Source organism: Drosophila ananassae, chromosome 2L, assembly GCF_017639315.1.
Source record: "Drosophila ananassae strain 14024-0371.13 chromosome 2L, ASM1763931v2, whole genome shotgun sequence".
NCBI classification, from domain to species: Eukaryota; Metazoa; Arthropoda; class Insecta; order Diptera; family Drosophilidae; genus Drosophila; species Drosophila ananassae.
In genome coordinates, this window is record NC_057927.1 from 9,777,391 (window position 1) to 9,796,578 (window position 19,188).

At 40.2% G+C, this 19,188-nt stretch overlaps 2 protein-coding genes across 9 annotated transcripts in view; both read right to left on the reverse strand.

Annotated features, from left to right (window-relative positions):
• LOC6499703 overlaps positions 1 to 1,788 on the reverse strand; it is a 53,926-nt gene extending 52,138 nt beyond the window's left edge. Inside the window, exons 1-4 of one of the 4 annotated variants that reach the window (XM_032449923.2) lie at positions 1,673 to 1,788; positions 1,450 to 1,622; positions 217 to 857; positions 2 to 82 (exon numbers count right to left, since the gene is read on the reverse strand). In XM_032449923.2, the coding sequence (XP_032305814.1) occupies positions 2 to 82; positions 217 to 857; positions 1,450 to 1,573 (846 nt within the window). In that variant the 5' untranslated portion in view covers positions 1,574 to 1,622; positions 1,673 to 1,788. Of the gene's footprint in view, position 1; positions 83 to 216; positions 858 to 965; positions 1,038 to 1,449; positions 1,623 to 1,672 lie in introns of those variants that run through there. The other 3 variants (XM_032449922.2, XM_032449924.2, XM_032449925.2) reach the window with 3 other exon arrangements.
• A 381-nt stretch (positions 1,789 to 2,169) lies between these two features.
• On the reverse strand, positions 2,170 to 18,116 carry LOC6499700 (E3 ubiquitin-protein ligase RNF181 homolog). 5 transcript variants are annotated; one of them, XM_014910705.3, is made up of 4 exons: positions 17,655 to 18,116; positions 14,379 to 14,396; positions 2,457 to 2,767; positions 2,170 to 2,399 (listed from the first exon to the last, which is right to left on the reverse strand). In XM_014910705.3, exons 3-4 carry the CDS (start codon positions 2,763 to 2,765, stop codon positions 2,265 to 2,267), a joined length of 444 nt encoding a protein of 147 aa, XP_014766191.1. In that variant the 5' UTR covers positions 2,766 to 2,767; positions 14,379 to 14,396; positions 17,655 to 18,116; the 3' UTR covers positions 2,170 to 2,264. The 5 variants fall into 5 exon arrangements, 4 of the variants coding, with proteins under 4 accessions (XP_014766191.1, XP_044570210.1, XP_014766190.1 ...); XM_044714275.1 differs by lacking the exons at positions 14,379 to 14,396; positions 17,655 to 18,116 and adding an exon at positions 10,903 to 11,160; XM_014910704.3 differs by lacking the exons at positions 2,170 to 2,399; positions 2,457 to 2,767; positions 17,655 to 18,116 and adding an exon at positions 3,457 to 6,831.
• Positions 18,117 to 19,188: the final 1,072 nt, after the last annotated feature.

The window sequence follows — 19,188 nt, forward strand, 5'->3', positions numbered from 1 at the left end:
CCTTCTGGCCATTCTGCATGTACTTCAGGGCCGTGTTCAGGGCAGTCAAGGCGGCCGGAATGTCACCAATGTAGCGTAGATTCTAAAAATGAGGATGAATGAGTAGAGGAACCGGATAGATATATCTATAATTATATAGAAATTTCTGGTATTTCTTCATTTTACAAGGGTTTATAGTCTAAAATAATATATTTTACAAAATCTTCAATCTCATACCAGATCTGTCAAGGGGTGGACATTGTGTCCTTTGTGGTGAAGCGAGGGACACTCCTCGCAGACCCTAATCCTGCAGTTCACGCACCACGAATTCCGCAGCAAGCTGTGGTTCTTGCACTTCATATCGCTGGGCACTGGAAAGAAGTCATTGCCGACACGGAACCCGTTGCAACGATAGGTCTTGTTATCCGATTTGAACTTCTGGAACATGTGCGACTTGAGGACACGGCTGTGCCTGTGCACCATTTCGAAGCAGTGGTTGCAGAAGAAAGCGTCGCATTTCCGGCACTCCCCGGGTGCTGTATTGAAGTTGCACTCGCTGCATTTCCTTTTCTGGACGACCTCGCTGAGACCTGGACTAGCGGTCATCGAATTGTTGACCGTGTCCATGGACGAATAAGCTGCGCTTCCGGAAACATTTTTCCGCGGGTGCGAGAGACTAAATGTCTCCCCTAGGACATGGTAGTTCAAGTCGTAGAAGTCTCGCACTCTTACGCCGGTCTTGGTGGCCGGATCTTTGGCCTTCAGCATCGGCGGAGCCGGTTCGAGGCATACGATACACTTCAGATCATGGCGGTTGTGCCAAATACACCTCTCGCACAGGTTGTGCCCACATGGCAGCAGAAAGGGACGGTGGCTCTCTATCGGATTAAATAGATTTTGTTTTAAGAATCATATTTACATAAATCATAAACATACATACAGGTTTGTATGTATACTTTGTATGCTTATCATGATTTTGTACAAACCTACTTATTAAACCTACTTAAAGAAAACTTTAAAGAACAAGTCACAAGAAACTTGAGCCACATAACGGCACAGAGCAGCAGTGTTGGCATTTAAAATTAAAAGCCAGAGCCGCTTTTCAGCATGAATATTTTATAATTAAGGCACAAAAGAGTGCAACTAAATATTTTTAATGACTTTCATTTTTGTCGCTTTAGGCTTTCCGTCTGGCAACGCCAAGACATTCTCAAACATGTGCATTTTCAGAAAACTAAAATTAATAAAGAAGTTTAACGAAAAAAATGTAACAAGCCAAGTTTATGTAAATTTGTAATTCTTTGGTCATTTAGGAAATTTAGCTTTTTTCGACTCTTGTTAGCCATACCCAGATTGTAGCTCAAGCAAACACATGCATACAAAAATTCGAGAGCTTCCGCGTCCCAAGAAGTCTCGCCAGTGTTTACGAATCAGATATGCAATGGGAAGCGTCTTAAGCTGAATACTCACCGGCCGGATTTTTAAAGCATGAATAGGTGTAACTATTGTAGCACTTTGGGCAGGTCAAAAGTTCCTTCAAGTTCGACGCCACAAATTTGCGATCAAAATGCTTAACGTAGCTTTCGTCACCCATGTTTTAAACAGAAAACGAATCTGATTTATGTCGATTCTAAGCTAAAAAACTTGTTTAAATTTAATAAAACAAATAAAAATAATATCGAAAATTACATACACCACACTACGCTGCGGAGGATTTGCGGTAAAGAAAGTGTTGCTGGTATTTCTCAAAGCCAATGTTACCACAAAAAATATTATAATTATGGCGATTGTGATCACTGCAAGTTTTTGCCATAAACACCGTGTGATATATCGATAATAAGCTTTGTGGCAAAAAGAAAAAACGATGTAATGAGCACGCCGTAATGAGCTCAAGAAGGCTTCTATAGTCAATTAGGAGGCCCACGAGAAAATATTTTTCTTTTATTTCAATATTTTAAAGCTTAATTTAATTTGTAATTCTCCTTTCTGAATCTTCACTAGATCAAGCTATGGATTATGAATTTTGAAATTTATCAATTTTAACGAAAATCGATAGCCTGTTAAGTGTTTTCGGGTCAGTGGCCAGAGGCGCTTCGAAGAATTTAAGATTTGAATTGTTTAAAAATTGGCGCCCTTTTTCCATTTTGTTTTTGTTTAAATTCCCCTTGTATCCCCATTGATAGAAAAACGTTTTCCATTATAGATCTTTTATTAAAACACACCAGTAATTTAACCCAAACCCATTCAGAATGATAATTTTAGTAAAAGCTTCATTGGAATTCCCATTAACCAAACATGGAGTCCATGAGGGTGTTGTGGCGGTCTCGACGATTGGATTCATCCTGCCTGTATCGACGTAGCTCCTCGTACACCTCGTCATCTGTCTCTAGTTCGTAGCGACACAAAGGACACGAATTCACCTGATAATAATAAATTTAAAATAAAATAGTGGAATAAAAAAATTAATAAAGCTTTACTTTTTTCAGCCAAAGAAGGATGCACTCCTCGTGAAACTCGTGCTTGCAGGGAAGGATCTTGTACTTTTCGCCAGCAGCTCCTGGCTCCTTGCACACCGAACACTCCAGATCATCGCAGACCTCTGATTCCAGAATCTCGTGGACAGGAAGCTCGGCTATAGCCCGCTTGGAGGCCTCCGGCACCTCGATTTCCATGTCGATGCCATTCATTATGGCCAGTACCTGGAGGCGCTTGAAATTCCTCTCAAAGTCGTTGGCTCCCTCCGGTCCGGTCGGCTCATGGCCCAGTTCCTCAAAATAGTCGGACATGGCTGCAATTGTTCAGCAGAGAATCATAGAAGATAGCTAGCTTGATAGAAAAATCCCCACATCCTAGTCCCTCTATTTTATCATAACAAGCATAAAGATATTGAGAGCCAAATGCAATTTTTATTTGAAATTCAAGTTCCTCGTATACAATTGATAACATTCAATCTCGGCTAGGACTCTATTCAATAAACGTTTAATAGTTAGGACTACGTTTCTAAGAGGTCTTTTGCATTTAAAACACTTGCTGTATTAGGTGTAGAATGTCTCATTTAATTGCTGGCAGCCCAACCATTCAATTAAATGTCTAAAATTACAGGCGTATATTGGCTTCTTAATTACGTGAGCTGAGGGGAATTGTTCACACTTGTGAGGGTTTACTGTCCCTTTAAAATTTAAGACTATTAGGCTTTTAAGCCTTTAGGAAAATTGATTTTTGTTTTCTTTTTTAAATTAATTTTTAAACTTTATAAAGGTGGAAGGTCGGCAGAACAAGTAATTATTTATTATTTTTAAAAGATGAGCATTGCTTGTATTCTATTTTTATTTGTGTTTAATTTTTGATGTTTCAAAGAGTTCATCAAAATTAATTCAAAACGTATTATTCATTTATTAAGTTCCTTAAAATATGTCACCCAATTTTAAATAAATATTCCATTTCCATAATGTCAGCCAATAAAAACACATAATATAATTTCTTTTTTAGTTCTTTTTTTTAGGTTTCTTGTTTTTTGTATGATTTTTAATAATATTCACTGTTTAAAAGTAATTGGTTTACGGTTTATTTCAAGGTAGTTACATAACTTGATTTAATTCTACTTTCTCTCCTGATCTCTCTTACTTTCTCCTAAAGATAAACTGGCCTCACTTAAACTTTACATCCTTGCAGCTTTTTGAAAAACTCATACATTGTTTTAGAGCAGAATGATAAAATATAATAAGGTAAAATGTAAATAATAGTAAAACAAAAAAACAAAACTTAGCCGCTAGACTTTACAAATTAGCAATTATGATAGCTAGAGAATAAATAAGAGGCGCCTTGCGGGGAATAATGATATAGAGGCAGGACTGCATCAGAATATCTACTGACTTCAGTGGGCTAATTAAAAACAGGAGCTATATATTAGATATATACGTATGTGGTGTATGTACAGAGCTACTTAAAGTCAAACGAAACGAAAACGAATAAGTACACGATTTTTCAATTACTTTATCCACTTTAGCGGAGCGGGAGTAGGGGCGGTGGCCGGAAGCCGGAGTGGGAGCCGGAAGTGGGGCACATGGAGTAATTACAATGCGCAAAGGATTTATATAGTAAGGCATATATAAAGCTTGGGGACGGGTCGACTTCTTAGCCAAATCGATCAAAAAATTCAGTTTGAAATTAATTCCAAAAATAAGTTTACATTTCACTTTTATACATAAATAAATATTCATAAATAAATTTCAAACTTTTGGGTTTGATTTTTCAAAAATTTCATTGGAAAAACGACTGGCATTCTTCGCTTGCTTACTTTAATATTTTTAAACCTTTAATTTAATTTTATTGAAAGCTCTTTCAATTTAAAACAATTAAAATTTGGTGAATTCCCAAACGTTTCTGGAGGATTTAAATTAAAATCTATACCTATAGCTTACAATCCAAACACATCCTTGCCTACCGAACTCGACCCATCCTACTAAACATACATATGTGTGTATAGATACTTTTCACTAAAGTAAACGATCGGCTGGCGTTAAGATCTATCACTAGCATATACAGTTAGTTCTAGTCTAGATGCTAAAAGCAGCAAACGGCAACGGCTCTCTAGGGGAGGGACTACAGATCCCGATTCCTTCTGGCCTTACGTATCATTAGACTGGCTTTCTTCTTTTCAGGGTGCAGTGCTGGTGGCTTCATGTTGGTGGAAGTGGAAGTGGAGGTGGCGGTGGCGGTGGCTGTGCTGATGGTGTGATGATGATCCAGGATCCGTGGCTACTAACTAGTCAGTGATGGAAATCTGCGCATAGCCCACCAGGGACCGTTCGTCGGGCACCTCGCCCGGCTGCACGCCGGAGCTCAATTGGAAAGTGATTGTTTTCATCGTGGCACTGGCGGCTATTAGCTGATCCAAGTGCTGCGCCATCGGCTGGGTGTCCAGAGCGTCCACCAGGCCGGCATCCACTAGTTCCGTGGCAATACCCTCAGCGGAATCCTTTCCCACGACAAATTCGAAGCGTATGTCATGGAGTTCCCGCCGCAAGTTGCGCATTCGCAGGACAAGATTGACGGGTGGCGCCTCGGCGGATGCGTCGCTGGGTAGTGGGAGCTGTGACAGACCAGCTGTGATTTCCTGGGCTGCTCCACCTGCCGGAATGGCTCCGGGAGTAACGGTGGCCGAGGACACACTATGTGTAACCTCCGGCGACGGCTCATCCCGATCGCTGTCGGAGGAATCGGCTCTCTCCAAACGATTCATCGGCCTGTCCTCCGAATCCGAATCGGAAGAAGGCTGCTTACGGCCGCCACCGGATCCAGAGCCGCCGGCAGAGCCCCCATTATCCTCCTCCTCGCTGGACCAAACCCATTCACCGGTGACGGTGCGATGCAACCTTCCCGAAGCGCCGGGCTGTCTTTTGGCTGCCTTGTGCACCCGGGTCTCCATGCTGGGACCCGATTGCAGCAACGTCTGGGTGAGATACTTGCGGTCCTTGGCCTTCTTGAAGAAGGCGTGCTTCAGCAGCTCACTCGCCGTGGGCCTCTTGGATGGCTCCTTCTGCAAGCACTCGACGATCATTTTGCGGAATGTCTTGCCATAGGCCTTGTACTGATCCTTGTCATCCGCCCCGGTGTCCAGAGTGGGCGGATCATTCTGGAGCGTTAGCATGAGCACCTTCATTGGCGGATATTTGTGGTAAGGTGCTGTTCCTGTGGCCATTTCGATTGCTGTTATTCCGAACGACCAGATGTCCGCCTTGAAATCATAACCATGATCCTGTTCCATCACCTCCGGAGCCATCCAGCACGGTGTGCCCACGAAGGTGTGACGCACCTTCTGTCGCGACAGATCCCGTCCAGTGGCCAGCCAAGCGCTCACTCCGAAATCAGCAATCTGGATGGTACCATCGTCGCCAATCAGAATGTTTCCCGCCTTGATGTCGCGGTGGATCTGACCATTCGAATGGAAGTACTCGAGGCCCTTGAGGACCTCCTTGAGGACAGTGGCTATGGTGGCCTCGTCGAAGACGCCTTGCTTGCAGTTGGCCGTTCGCATCTTGTGCTTGATGATGTCCAGCAGCGATCCGCCTTCCAGGAGTCTCAGAACCAGCCAGAGCTCCTCTCTCACCACAAACGACGTGTGGTAGGTCACCACATTCTCGTGATTGCACGAGGACATGGCCTGAATTTCCTTGAGCAGCTCATCCATGGAGGTGTTCCACTTCTCCAGGTTAATGCGCTTGATGGCGCACTTCTCGTTCCGGGGAATACAGTAGGCCCCGTGCACCACGGCCGTGGCTCCCACGCCAATGACATCCCTCAGCTCGTAATCGTCTTTGGAGTTGGGCCATGGCTGCTTCTCTGGCGGAGCGGCTGCTCCGGCGAGATTTGCTGCTCCAGCAACGTTGTTGCTGGACAGATTGGCGGGTATGGAGGTCATGCTCCTGGTTCCAGTTCCGTTTTCAGAGGTGGTGCAAGTTCCTGGACGTCGTTGGTTGCTGGGTTTCTGGACTATCGCCGGCTGACTTTGCGATCTCTTTGCACTCCGCGGTCTGGGTTGACTGGAGATCGGTGGTGTGGTCTCTAACTCCTCCTCCTTTCTGATCGGATGAAACTCCTCGTCGTGGTGGCGGTAAACGGAAGTTGATGCCTCTAGATTCCTCTGCTGTTCCTGTTCACTTTTCTGCACTTTGTAGGTGCCCGATCGGAAAACTTCTCGCGGATCTGACGAGTTTTGAGTCTTCTTGCTGGGATTCTCTTGTTGCTCCTCCTTCTTGGAAAAACAACCGAAAACTCCTGTATCCTTGGGATCTGATTCCTTGGATTCTTTACAGTTCTTGTTGCTGTTGTTGTTGGCGATGTGCGCCACCTCTGCAAGTGGACAAAGAGTAAAATGGGGGTAAAAATCGGGACCTTGCCATATCAACCATTACAAAAGGAAAGCAACTCAACTACTAAACTAATAAATGGGGGTAGACCTCAAACAGGGCAGAGTTCTATGTGAAAGTTAGGAGATGGTAACAGATGGTAGACAGATTAGTATAGTTGTATAGCCCAAGGAAGTTAGGAGAAACTACCTTACAAAAATAACTATATACTTGTTTACTCATAAAAATCCCACTATTTGAAGTACAGAAATTTCACATTTTATTTAGGGAAATTACCCGCACATGTTTTGGAATAAGGGCAAACAGTTTTACGCCCGACTCATTCCACATTCATTTGGTTATACTGCTATATGCAAAATTTTTCCACGTTTCGCTGATAAGCCTTTTATGAATCAAGTAATTCAGTGTGATTACAATGCCTTGCCATTACTGTGTGTTGGGACTGTGCCAAATGGAGTAACCCTCGACTGTGTCCAGCTCTCTTTGATCTGTGCAGCATAAATTTAAGAGAGGACGAAAGAGAGGGCGGTGTGTGCGAGCGGGACCAATGACCGCATTGGGCTATTTTTAGAAGCTTAAAAACAACAACAACAAGAGATAATGTGTGGAAATTGTAATTAAGTTTTCAGCTAAAAATGTTTACAATTCCACCGATATTGTGTTTGCCAGCGCTTACATTGTTGCCAGCCATTGTTGTTGCGCTTCTTTGATGTAATCAGAGGCGAGATAAGCTTGCGGCTAGAAAGAGTATAATAATAACCGCAAGTCGATATCTGTGACAGGGGCGGCGATAAAGAAGCCGCTTCCAGCTATCGGACGTGTCATGTGCCACTTAATTAAAAGCTAACTAAACTAACCAAAATTTTTGGCGAATTTAGCAATTTAACACTTGGGGCGAGGGGGCGAAAAAAAAGAACCGCGCAAAGCTAACAAATATTTAAATGTTTACACAACAAACAAAACGCAAAGCGAGAGGGAGACAGGAAATGGCACGAAAAAAAACAGTTGGCAACAAAAAGGGAAAGAAGAAAGCTAATTTAAGACTTCAAAAAAAGAAATGTTAATTTTATTTGAAAGATGTGCCCTCTCTCTTTTTCTTGTCAAAATAAATCAATATTAAGAGAGCCGAGAGAAACCACGATCATGTGCAACTGATAAGCTCTGTCACACGACTTCGATTCGTCACATACACACACACACACACTCACACACTACACACATACACTCTGTCACTATTGGTTCAATAAATTTTCATTTTCCTTATTGATTTCACGCCAAAGAAATCAAAACAATTTACGCAAATTTGTAAAGAATTAATTACAGGAGACTGCTGTCGCTGGAGACTGAAGACTGCTGCTTCTTCTTTGTACTTCTCCTGATCTACGCACGCGCGCGTTTGATGTTCTCTTCGCCTGGCCTCTATTCGCCGCGATCTATCGTAGCGCTCGGTCCAAAAGCCGCGCAACAAATGAGCGCACAAAACAGAAGAACGCTGCCGTAGAGCTTCGACGTAACAAGTGCGCCAGCGACTGACGACTGACGACAAAAAACAAAAACAAAACCAAACAAGAGTGGATGACAAGCTTTTTGGGCAAAGCCGACTAACATATACCCTGCTATATGAATATTTTTTATTTCATCTAAAAACCATACTAGCATTATCAGAAATATTTATCAAATATATATCATATATTATTTATCAATTATAATACCTAAAGAAAGAGCATCAAAAAGCTGCCACAACAAGCGACCTTTGCTAGAAAAATACAAAAAATAATGTATTGAGCAAATATCAAAAGCAACAATTTCGAAGGCTTTCAAGGGGGCAGCTTGTGGTAGTGGTAGTGGCAGTGGCGCCGGTCCCCGTTCCCAGTGCCCCCCCAGAGAAAGAGGCATGGGCCGCAAGAGAGGGTTGAGCGAACGCACAGTGGGTGTCATGGATCAGTGCCTAAAAAATTACTAAGTTTAATTTCCGTTTAAAAGCATAAGCTTTGAGTTTAAAAGTTGCTCAAAAAATATTAATTTACTTTTTTTTTTTAATCTTGACATTATGACATTTCCTCCATTGCAAAATTAAATTTTTAGGGTTTTTTTTTTTTTTTTTTTTTTTAGCTTTCCCGTGCTCTTGTGTACTCGGATTTTATCAGCTCTGACGCGCACGATAAGTTAAAAACGTTTCCAGCGGCCACAACAACAACATCAACAACAAACGAAAACAATTAGCAACAATAGACCCAAAAAAAAAAAAAAAACTGAAAAAAAAGTAGAGCATAGATACAAGAGGCGTATGTATTTTCTATACCGCACCCAGCAGATACAGATACAACAGAGGTATCCAGTTGGTGTCCAATATTTCACTCTTTCTCCGCTTCAGTGTCTCTCTTTTATGTTATCTCAGTGGGGCTAGATAATTAGGGGGAGGTTTTTGGGGGAAAGTCCATAAACTCGTACAGTCATCATGGAAAATTCGTAGACTGCATTATAAAGATATGGCCACATGTGTGTATCTTGCAGATACATTCGGTATACTGAAAGATACAAATGTATCTATAGATATTATAGAATCAAAAGTCTGCATTAGCCATAGCGTGAAATTCTTTTCTGCTCTGCATAAAAATGCGCCATCGTCGGAGCGAAGTCTTATAAAAATAAGATTCGCACACACACACACCTTTGACTTTTGCGTGGTGTCTTTATTTTTAGAACGTCTCCGTCTCCGTCTCGGCAGCTATTTGCATATAATTCCAATGCAGTTCGGCCGTGGCAAGGTGTTGCGGCGGGTGGATGGGAAAAAGGGGGAGGTTCTGGCAAAAGGTGATCGTCATCATCATCATTCGTATAAACTGAATTAGTGCCGAACTATAGTTACACTTACTAAGTATTAAGTACTATTTTAAATTTGTTTAAACATTTAGGAAAGATATGCCCAAAAAATAGACTAAATAAACCTTGATTGTAATCTAATAAAATCCTAGTTCTAACTCTTATTAGAATTCATAACAAAAAAAATAAATATTTCATGCAACTTGTACACAAACTTAATTGAATTTTTGTGTCTCGCCCGCTTTCGTTTAAAAATATGTGACAGCGAGATTATACATAGAAGAAACAAAACTGTTAATATCTTTCACCTTAATTTCGATGTTGAATTAATTTAATGCCATAATTTAAATATTGACACATTAACGAGCACGACGTCTTGCAGTTGCTTGAACTTTGCCTTGCAGTTGCAATATCGTTTTAATTGTTGACACAATTTTCACTGCAATCGGCCGCTAAGAATGAAATACTCATCGTAAAGCGCCCAGATACTATCCCATATAGTATAACCGATGAGTACTGGGCCGTGCCAAGTGCCAAATAGCCCAAGTGACTGTTTGTTTAGATTAGATCTCTGGTTTTGGGCACTTGTATCGACATTTCAGCACGTCAAGTGCTGAAGAAAGAGTAATGATTCCGTGTTTTTGCATTTAGTTGCAGTTGGGATTTGAAATGATTTTTTGGCGTCACTGGCGTTGACAAATGAACGTAGTAGCGTATTCATAGAAATCAATTCATGGTTGGGAATTGGGTAAAATTTTTAAACGATCAATCAACAAGTTGGGCAACAAACAGAGGCCTTGAAATAAATTTTATTTCTACAATTTGCATTTATTTTTATTTGGGTGTAAGAGAGCTAGGAATTATTCGGATTTAATGGCTATTATTCTTAAACCGAAATGGCCGAAATTCACCATCACATAAATCACAAACCGAGTGAAGAATATCTATGCCCAAAAACCAATTTCACGAATTTTTATCTAGCAGCTCCTATCTATCAAACTGGGATCATATTTTCTACTATTTGCATATGGCTATAAGCATGCATTATTTTTGGATTATAAAATGACAAATGCGGCGCATATGAGGAATGTTTTCAGCGATAACATGAATTTCAAATTAGTTTGGTAACAATTAGAAATTGTGTTTAGGCTTCCACTTTATAAAAATTAATATTTTGTGAAAATGAAATAAATAAATCAAAAGAGTGATTTAGTTTATAATTATAACCCACTTTGCTTGAGGCAGACCAAGTTAAGCAACTGCATTTTGGTATTTGACACTCGAATATCACTTTTTATTAAAGGGTCCTTTGGTTCTTTCTTGACTTGAGATTTTATTCAGTTTTAAATACTTTCGCACACGACACTTGAGATTGACTGACAGTTGGTTGTTATCGGCGGAACTGCGATTGAGATTCGATCCGATTGCAGTTCAGAATCGCATTGCTCGCGATCACTGGAATCGGACGCTCCTCCAGCGCGAAAATCACAAATTCGACTGAACTTCACAAATCGTTGTAATCAAACATTTAAAATGAACATTTTTTCGTTAAGCAATAAACAACAATAAAAATTAAATGAGCTCTACAAATGGCGGAACACGACGACGACGACGACGATGGCAGGCAGTAGCAGAGCAGAGAAGTGAAATAACAACGATACTATATAGAAACGCCGTTCGCCGATCGACGAATATATGTACGAAATGTGCGAAATTTTGCCGCCTCCATCAACGCGTCGGCGTTAGTTAGTGGTAGTTAGTATGTTATAGTAGTTCACCCACCAAGACCCCGTCTCACTCTGTCATAGCTTCTCTATCTGTATCTACAGCTGTATCTGTATCCGTGCCGTGTTGCTTAAAGTACGGATTTACCGGGCTTTATTGCCAAAGCCCGGATGGGCTGGCAGTACCAGTGCTGAGTTTACTTTGGCGTTACTTTACTTTACCCTTGGAAAGTGATTTTCTTGGAAAATTTGCATAGTCAGTATCTAGATTCTAGACTCTTTCTAGTCGGTGCTTTTTATACCAGAGATATTTAACAAAAAATTATATATTATTAGATAGAACTAGGTATTCTAATAGTTTCTCTATAAGTTGCCACTTTTTCACTCTTCAAGATTCTTAATTATTTAGTTTTTATTTTAAAATATAATCATCATCCCTGGGTAGGCCTGTTTGCACACCTTTTAGCACCACAGTAACTGGGGGCTTTTTTTTCCTAAATAAATGCGCCAGAACCTCCGTCAGTTTGATGTTATTATTATTTTAGCAATTTGCATAAGACTTCGATGATGCGCTGTATTTTTAAATTATTGTTTACCCTCAGAATGCTCTTTCTTATTTATAACAAGGGTATTTGAAGTAGCCAAGCCAAGTAGAGAATCAAAAAGTGTGAAATTTGTCAGGCTGTGCGAGATTGTATTTGTATCTATATAATCGGATGGTAGCTTACTTTTTTATGCGCACCGGCAATACGAGTCAAGTGATCGGATCGAACGCCCTCAAAACACTCTTGACACACAAAAGAACCAACAAAAAAAAGGAGGCCGAAAACCTGCGATTTTTAATTAGCGCCCAATGTTATTCGACACGTGTGTGGGCGGGCCAAAGGTTGTGCGAGTTTCAGAGCCTCACGCACCGCAGTTCAAACATCCATTGATCTTTGCCAAGGCGTTGTTGGTCAATAGCTTTGCTGAAAATTTCACTTGCGTGACGTCGGTGACATCAAAATGGGGAAAACTCATGAATGACCACAGCTCGAGGGCGAGGCCTAATGAATGAACCAGAACGGACTAGGGGCTCCGCATAGTAAAAACTATAGTACATATATTTAAAAGAGTACTGCCAAAGAGGAAAGGTCTGGACGGCCTAATACTGTGTCAGTAGATACATAATCTATAAGATAGACAATAAAATTTATAGATAAATAAAAGATGATTTTAATGTGGTTGAAATTTTATTGATAAAATAAATATTTTATTTTATTAAAACATCTTTTGACAAGATATACCCCTGAATTCTATGGCTTCTTTTTAAAAATATATATTTTTAAAAATATACCTAAGCGAATTGACGTCGGGTTCGTGAAACTTTATACATTTTTATAAACAAATGTATATATAAAGATTTCTTTAAAAAATGCCAAAAATTTGCCATGTGCCATCTCTCATCAGTATAATCAAAGCTCACATGTTTTCTTCAAAAATCTCATGCGATCTCTCAAGGCAAGGACGTTTGGGACTTTTGCACTCGCTAGCATTTTTTGCGCAAAAAAATAATTCAGGTATAAATAAATCAATATTCTTCATAGCTAAATATTCTGTCCAGTTCGAGGGTATTTCAGTTCAATGGTGTTTCGGCTACTCATCGCAAAAAAACTGCGCAAATAGCAGGAAGTACTATCTTTTGGGTCGAGAGCTATGACAAAAATAATAATGGCGCATAATTTTATAAAACTAAAGCTAAATGGTACTCATTAAAGCCATCTGACAAGGTTATTATGGTTTCATTTAAAAGCAATTGTTTTCGCAAACAAAACTCTTAAATATTTCTTCGAATTGAACTTTACAATACAGATCTACCTTGCCACAAGACGCACAATCGAGAGCTTCTCTGGCGTAGTCCCACAACATGCAAAACATGATGAAAATCGTTAAGCCGAGACAGTCGAGATGACAGTGGCTAAAAATAGCAATCGCAATTGAAATGTCGTTCCATATTAAGCCCGGAGTCCCAGTTATAGCTCGTTCTTTCTCTTGTCATTGTTGCTAAATTTAAATCGCCGAACGTCACATTGAGTGGGTAGGAAATGGTTCACGAATCGTATAACTATGCTGCACAATGCTATACTATATACTATATGTATAGTATAGTAGGGGGAAGCTCTTTACAGATCTTTTCAGAGGGACCTCTATGCAGAAATTGTAAATTACAGGCAACAACGCAAGTTCAAAGTCAAAATAGCAATTGAACAACAAGCGGCAGAGAAACAAGTCTGCCTGTCAGTCCGCCAGTCAGACAGACAGTCGGTGGGTCAGTCAGCTAGTCAGCCAGTTCAGCATGATGATGATGTTGTTGTTGATCGTGTACAAGATCATTATGCCAATTTGTTGTTGTTTTTCCGCTCGACCGAGCATGCAAACAAATTAAGACTGAGGGCGCCGTGCCCCAGCCAGCGAAATTTAATTAACATTACCCCACAGTACTTGGGGCATGGTACTTGAGGCATTTCCCACCAGTAGCTCTTCTACATATATTCACCTTTACAATTGGAAAGTTTTGGGTTTCTGGGGGGTTTTATTTTCAGTGCCTCCCACACACTTCCGCGTGCTAACCGAGAGGAAAATAGAGCGATTAGCGCCGAGCAGAACGTGACCCACTACTACCCCGGCACTACCTTCTACCTATCTCAATTTAATTTCGATTTCAGATCACCATTTAGATTTCAGTTCAGTTCTGAGGAATGCAATTTAGTTTAATGCGTTTCGTCTGTGTTTCCGCTGAAGCGTGCTCGTTTGATGACTTTATTACATTATTCCGATCCCCGATGACTAATCGTTACCAATTGGCACAATAATATACTATTACTATGTAGCTGCTGAGCTAAATCATTGAGAAATGTGTGTCCTAAGCCTGCTTCTACTGCGAGAAAGTGAGTCTAGGAGGCCAGTTACTTTAAGAAAAGGTTGCTTAGACTAAGTAACTTACCACTTCGCCTTTTGATAACTGAAAAATAAAACAGAAAACAGTCAGTTAGAACTTTAAATTTGAGTCAATAAATAAGGTTTTGTCATAAAACAAAATAATCTATAATTATTAATCGCCAACAATCACAAACGCTTAAAAACATGTAAGAGTTTGCGAATAAATAATAAATAATTAGAGCACATAAATTTTGATTTGTAAACGTGGAAATAATTTATTGAACAATTTTGCTGGCACTTTGGAGGTGGCGGCAGCCAAAAATAAATAAGTCTCGAATGTGGCCACAAAACTTATCTTCATGCCAATAAATATAAAACTTATCCCGCATGCATATAAATTATGAGCAGCCGATGGCCAGGCGGCCACCAGGGCAGCATCGAGGATCTCGGTTCGAGATGCCACCCATTTCTATGCCAAAAGTGGCTATAAGAAGTGGTGCATGTGTAGCACCTGTTGCAACAAATTAGGCAAAATATCACCAAATAAATAAGGCAATTTTTAGCGAGAAGCGACCAAAAAATAAATAATATTTATTTGCTGCCAAAATAAACAGTAATTAATTTTGCCAAAAATATCCCTCTCTGGGTTTGGATTAACTATTAAACTGGGGCCCAAGTGTTAAAAACCAAACTGATTGACGTTTTTTGCCAGCTTCGAGTGACGTCTTTTAGGAATATTTAAGAAATTCATTAAAAAATGATAAATATAAGGGAAAATAGTTAAAAGTTATTGATCAAATATTGGCATTCCAGATAACTAGAACCAGGATATCTTTGGGGAATAACTTTATGGACAGTGTTATGGCCTGTAAAGAGCAAAGACAGCTGCCGACTTTAATAACTTGCCATAAATAATAAACAAAGGCTATGCTGAATATTTAAATAAGTACGTTATGCCGTATGTCTATTCATTTCCACATGCAAAAACAATTCGGGGGAAAAATAATAACAAAACCAGACACGAATCAACAAAAACAGACGGCACGTGCTGTAAAACCCATTAAAAATACTTTTATGCCTTGTATAAAACGAGAATAAACTAGAAAATTGTGAGCGCATTAAAATATGAAATCTTTGTGGACAACAAAACGGCATGCAAGACAAACAACAAACAAATTGCGCTTAAATTTATGACAGACGCTCAGATCTGGGCCCCTTTCACGCCGCAAACAAATGCAAAAATGCGAAATGTGGTCAATTAGATAGTATTTTTAAACTCTAAATATTTCAAATAAACTTCTACAAGGGGGTTCCACAAAAAGCCTTTAAAAATAAATGAACAAAGTCCCTGTTTCCTAATTAAAACTAAAAACACTTGCGATTAATCTAATCACATTGATTAGCCTGTTTATATTCGGAAAGGGTGGCTATATTTAGAACAACCACTAAGAGCCTGACTTCAAAGAGGATCTTACTCATCCTACAGGGAAATAATATTTTTTCTGGGTGTATAAGCTTCAAATCAATGGCCAATTAGAAAGGGCGACAATTGCAAACGACTGGTACGCTGTCACATGGCCATTAGAGACAATAGTCGTTGTTCGTCGAACTTATCTAAGCAATCGTCGATGGGTCGAGAGGCATCCCAAGCACATCGCAAGCATAAATTGCCAGCACGGGATGCAACTAATTAGAAACGCAAATTGGCAATCGGCAATTGCCACTTGGCCGGCAGGTGTAAATGGCACGATTATGCTATTATGATTACCACTCACAGCCTCGTTGATCAATCGAATTAGCAGTTTTACTTAAATCCCTCCCTTATCGCATTAAGATGGTCAATAGATTGCAGCCACGCGACTCCGGCATGTGGCCGAGGCGTGAAATTCCTCTGCAATTAGCCAGAGTATTTTGGTCCGTGGGCCAAATATTATCTTAGCTGTTTATGAATATTCTGCGCTGTTCTTTTTTGGCCCAAAAACTTTCACATTAGAAGCATTATAGAAAATATTTTAATAAAGTGATAACTATATAAGGAGCCTGCACTGGGCTCATTTAGCGACTTTACGAAAATATTTACTGGCTTTCATTGTTTTTGTTTTTTTTTTTTGGTATTTGGTCATTATCTGACAATTAACGTATTGACGCAAAGACTGCAGCAGGTATTACCCAATACCTCATTGCAAATAATTAAAGATGATATATTTTTATTGCAAGTAATCACTCAGTTACAGAACTACTTGTAAGTCGCAGATAATCCCGTTGGAGGGCTGAAAATAATACACAATATATTACAGAAAATAATAAAATATCAAGTTTTAAAGTTTCTTATCAAAGGCAAATAGGCGAAGCCCCTTTTTTGAACTTTCCGACCAAGTCAAAAGAAGCTTCTGGGAATCAGTGTTTGGATTATGGGAGATTGGACTCAGTAATCCAAGTAACTTCCGCCCGAGTTGAAAATTGAATTTCCTCAAATTATATACATACATAGCTAACCTTGGGGAATTGGTGTGTGAAAATTAACCTGTCATGTGCTGCAATAAAGGATGATAACACGCTAAATGAATGCAAGCATATTGCATAATCTCGTTGTCTCTTTCCACACCGATCCAGCCGTCTCTTTCGCTGGGGTGCAATTGAAAATGCAAATTGCGCGGGAATTTGAAAGAACTGTTGCTGCACCCACGACTATCAGAAATTTCCGAGTGAAATGGGAAAGCAGAAAAAATAATAAACGCCGCTAATTGAGCGCCCGTCCATTTGAAGTTCGTATCAATTAAGAGAAATGCAGCAATTCCATCAAATCGAGGGCTGTGGCTGCATTGCAGGGTTGTCAATGACAGTTATTCCGTATTCACATTTTTCTAATAATACATTAAAAACTTAAAAAAACAAATAAGTTTAAACTAAAAACTTTTAGGTTGTACGACTACCCTAACACAGCCATACCAATATTCTTAGCCGTGACTGTCTGTTGGCAATACTACACGCGCGTGTTCCAATTCCAGCGTGTCGGTGTGACACGCATAACCTCACACAACACAAGCACAGTTTCTGAGTCACCCGCTCTCTTTGCGGCTCTCTTTCTCCCCGCACAGATGACAACAAGCAAGCCGGTATTTTCATACATATTTCCGCAACGAACGAAAAAAGCTTAAAAGCAAAGCCAAAACCCAAGCTCAAAAATAAATACAGCAGAAAAGAATAAGCAGCGGCACTTGGCTAGAACCAGTTACCCCATAGAAATGAAATCTACGAAAAAGATGTCAAAATTAAAATACTACCCGGAGAGGGGAAAGGGGTGGCGGAGGACCGGGTGATGGGCGAAGAGAGTACCAACCTGTTTTTCCTTTGCAAAATCGATGAAAAACCAATCGTCGAAACTTCTGTAGCCTCTTGAAACTTATCTTGCACCGATTTTCGATCCGTGGGGATTATACACTAATTGATTTTTCTGATTTATGCCTCTCTTGGTGCCGACGCTTGGTGTATTTGTTGCGAAAAAATTCCACAGCGCTCTCAGCGTGACGAAACGTTTTTCGCTGTTCGTGTTTTTGTTTCTGCTTTGCTGGCAAAATCACTGAATCACTGCAGATTATCCAAATCACCGATTGCCTGGACTGTCGCTATATCTTTGGGCGATACTTGGCCGATTTTTAGCTTTTTGGGCTTCCTAAAAAGTTCAATAAAGTGGCAAACCGAAACGTCTCGACGAAATAAATAAAAATTCACTCAGTGCGACCATTTCAAGTTCGTTCCGTTTCAGTTTCGTTCCCACTGTTTCTATTCTCATTGTTTACCATCTGTATCCAAAAAGCTAGTGGGCCAGAGAGCAGCGGGGCTGCTTAACAGTCTCTGTTAACGAACAGGACTGTTAATTTTGGCGGGCGATTTAAAGTTTTGATCTTAATAAGGCCAAGTATCCCTTGTGAGGTTATTACACACTTTGCCGTACTGAAGATGGTGATAGAATAGGTGGGAACTACCTGCCCATTTATTTATTTAACCGTTGTTTGGAAATTATACCTTTGGTATTATAAATTCTAAGAAAAACTTGTACATTATATTAAACAAGGTAATATGTAACATCTGGAATAAAATTCAATGCGAAAAGGTGGAGTAACTCTACAAATAATAAGGTTCAAAGTAAGAAGAGGTTAGTTTTTCAGAAAATTTCGGCTTCTTAATTGGTTTCTTGTTTAATTTCTTTTTTTTAATGAAACTTATTAAAAGCTCTAATGAATCACCCTCCTAGTTCAGCTTCGAAAGCGTTTTCAACGAGAAGCTTGGGAAATGTAATTGGCAGCAGAATGTTAAGGGAATGTTACACCGCCAACACCCCATCTCGCCCATCCCACCCCCTTTGGCCTATGTAAAGTGTGAATGGGTCTAGGCCAAGGTCACTGGGGCCAGTACACGCCCTTGACAACCGCAGCAGAACAGCTTCCGAATAGAGATTTGTAGTATGTACCCTGAATCGGATGTAAAAAGTGGTTTAAATCGGAAACTTTAAGTTCCATTCTCTGGGGAAAAGGACTCATAATCGCTATTCCTCTGACAGAAAAGGGGCTAGCTCTCGCAGTGTCAGTTCGACGCAAATGACCAAAATCCAATCAGTCAACGCTGACGACGTCTCTGACAAAAACCAATCAACTAAGTGTCCAAGCGCCAAGAATTAGCATAAGAAAGCGTCCGGCCGAGACTGCAGGGATAATTCACCATCAGCAGGAGAATATGAAGAATTTGGGAGGGAGGGACTGGATTCACTGTCCGGTGGTTCGAGACTGAAAAGCGTTTAGTTCGTAATGAAATTTTACAACCGAAGGGCGCTCGTAAAACGCCCACGTCAGCTAAACATTTTCAACTTGCTTTAG

Coding starts and splice junctions, on each gene's coding strand:
- LOC6499700 (XM_014910706.3), bottom strand. CDS start 10,936: ATGCAGTTGCTTAACTTGGTCTGCCTCAAGCAAA. Junction 6,832..10,902: donor CTTGGTCTGCCTCAAGCAAA/GTGGGTTATAAT, acceptor GTCCACTTGCAG/AGGTGGCGCACATCGCCAAC.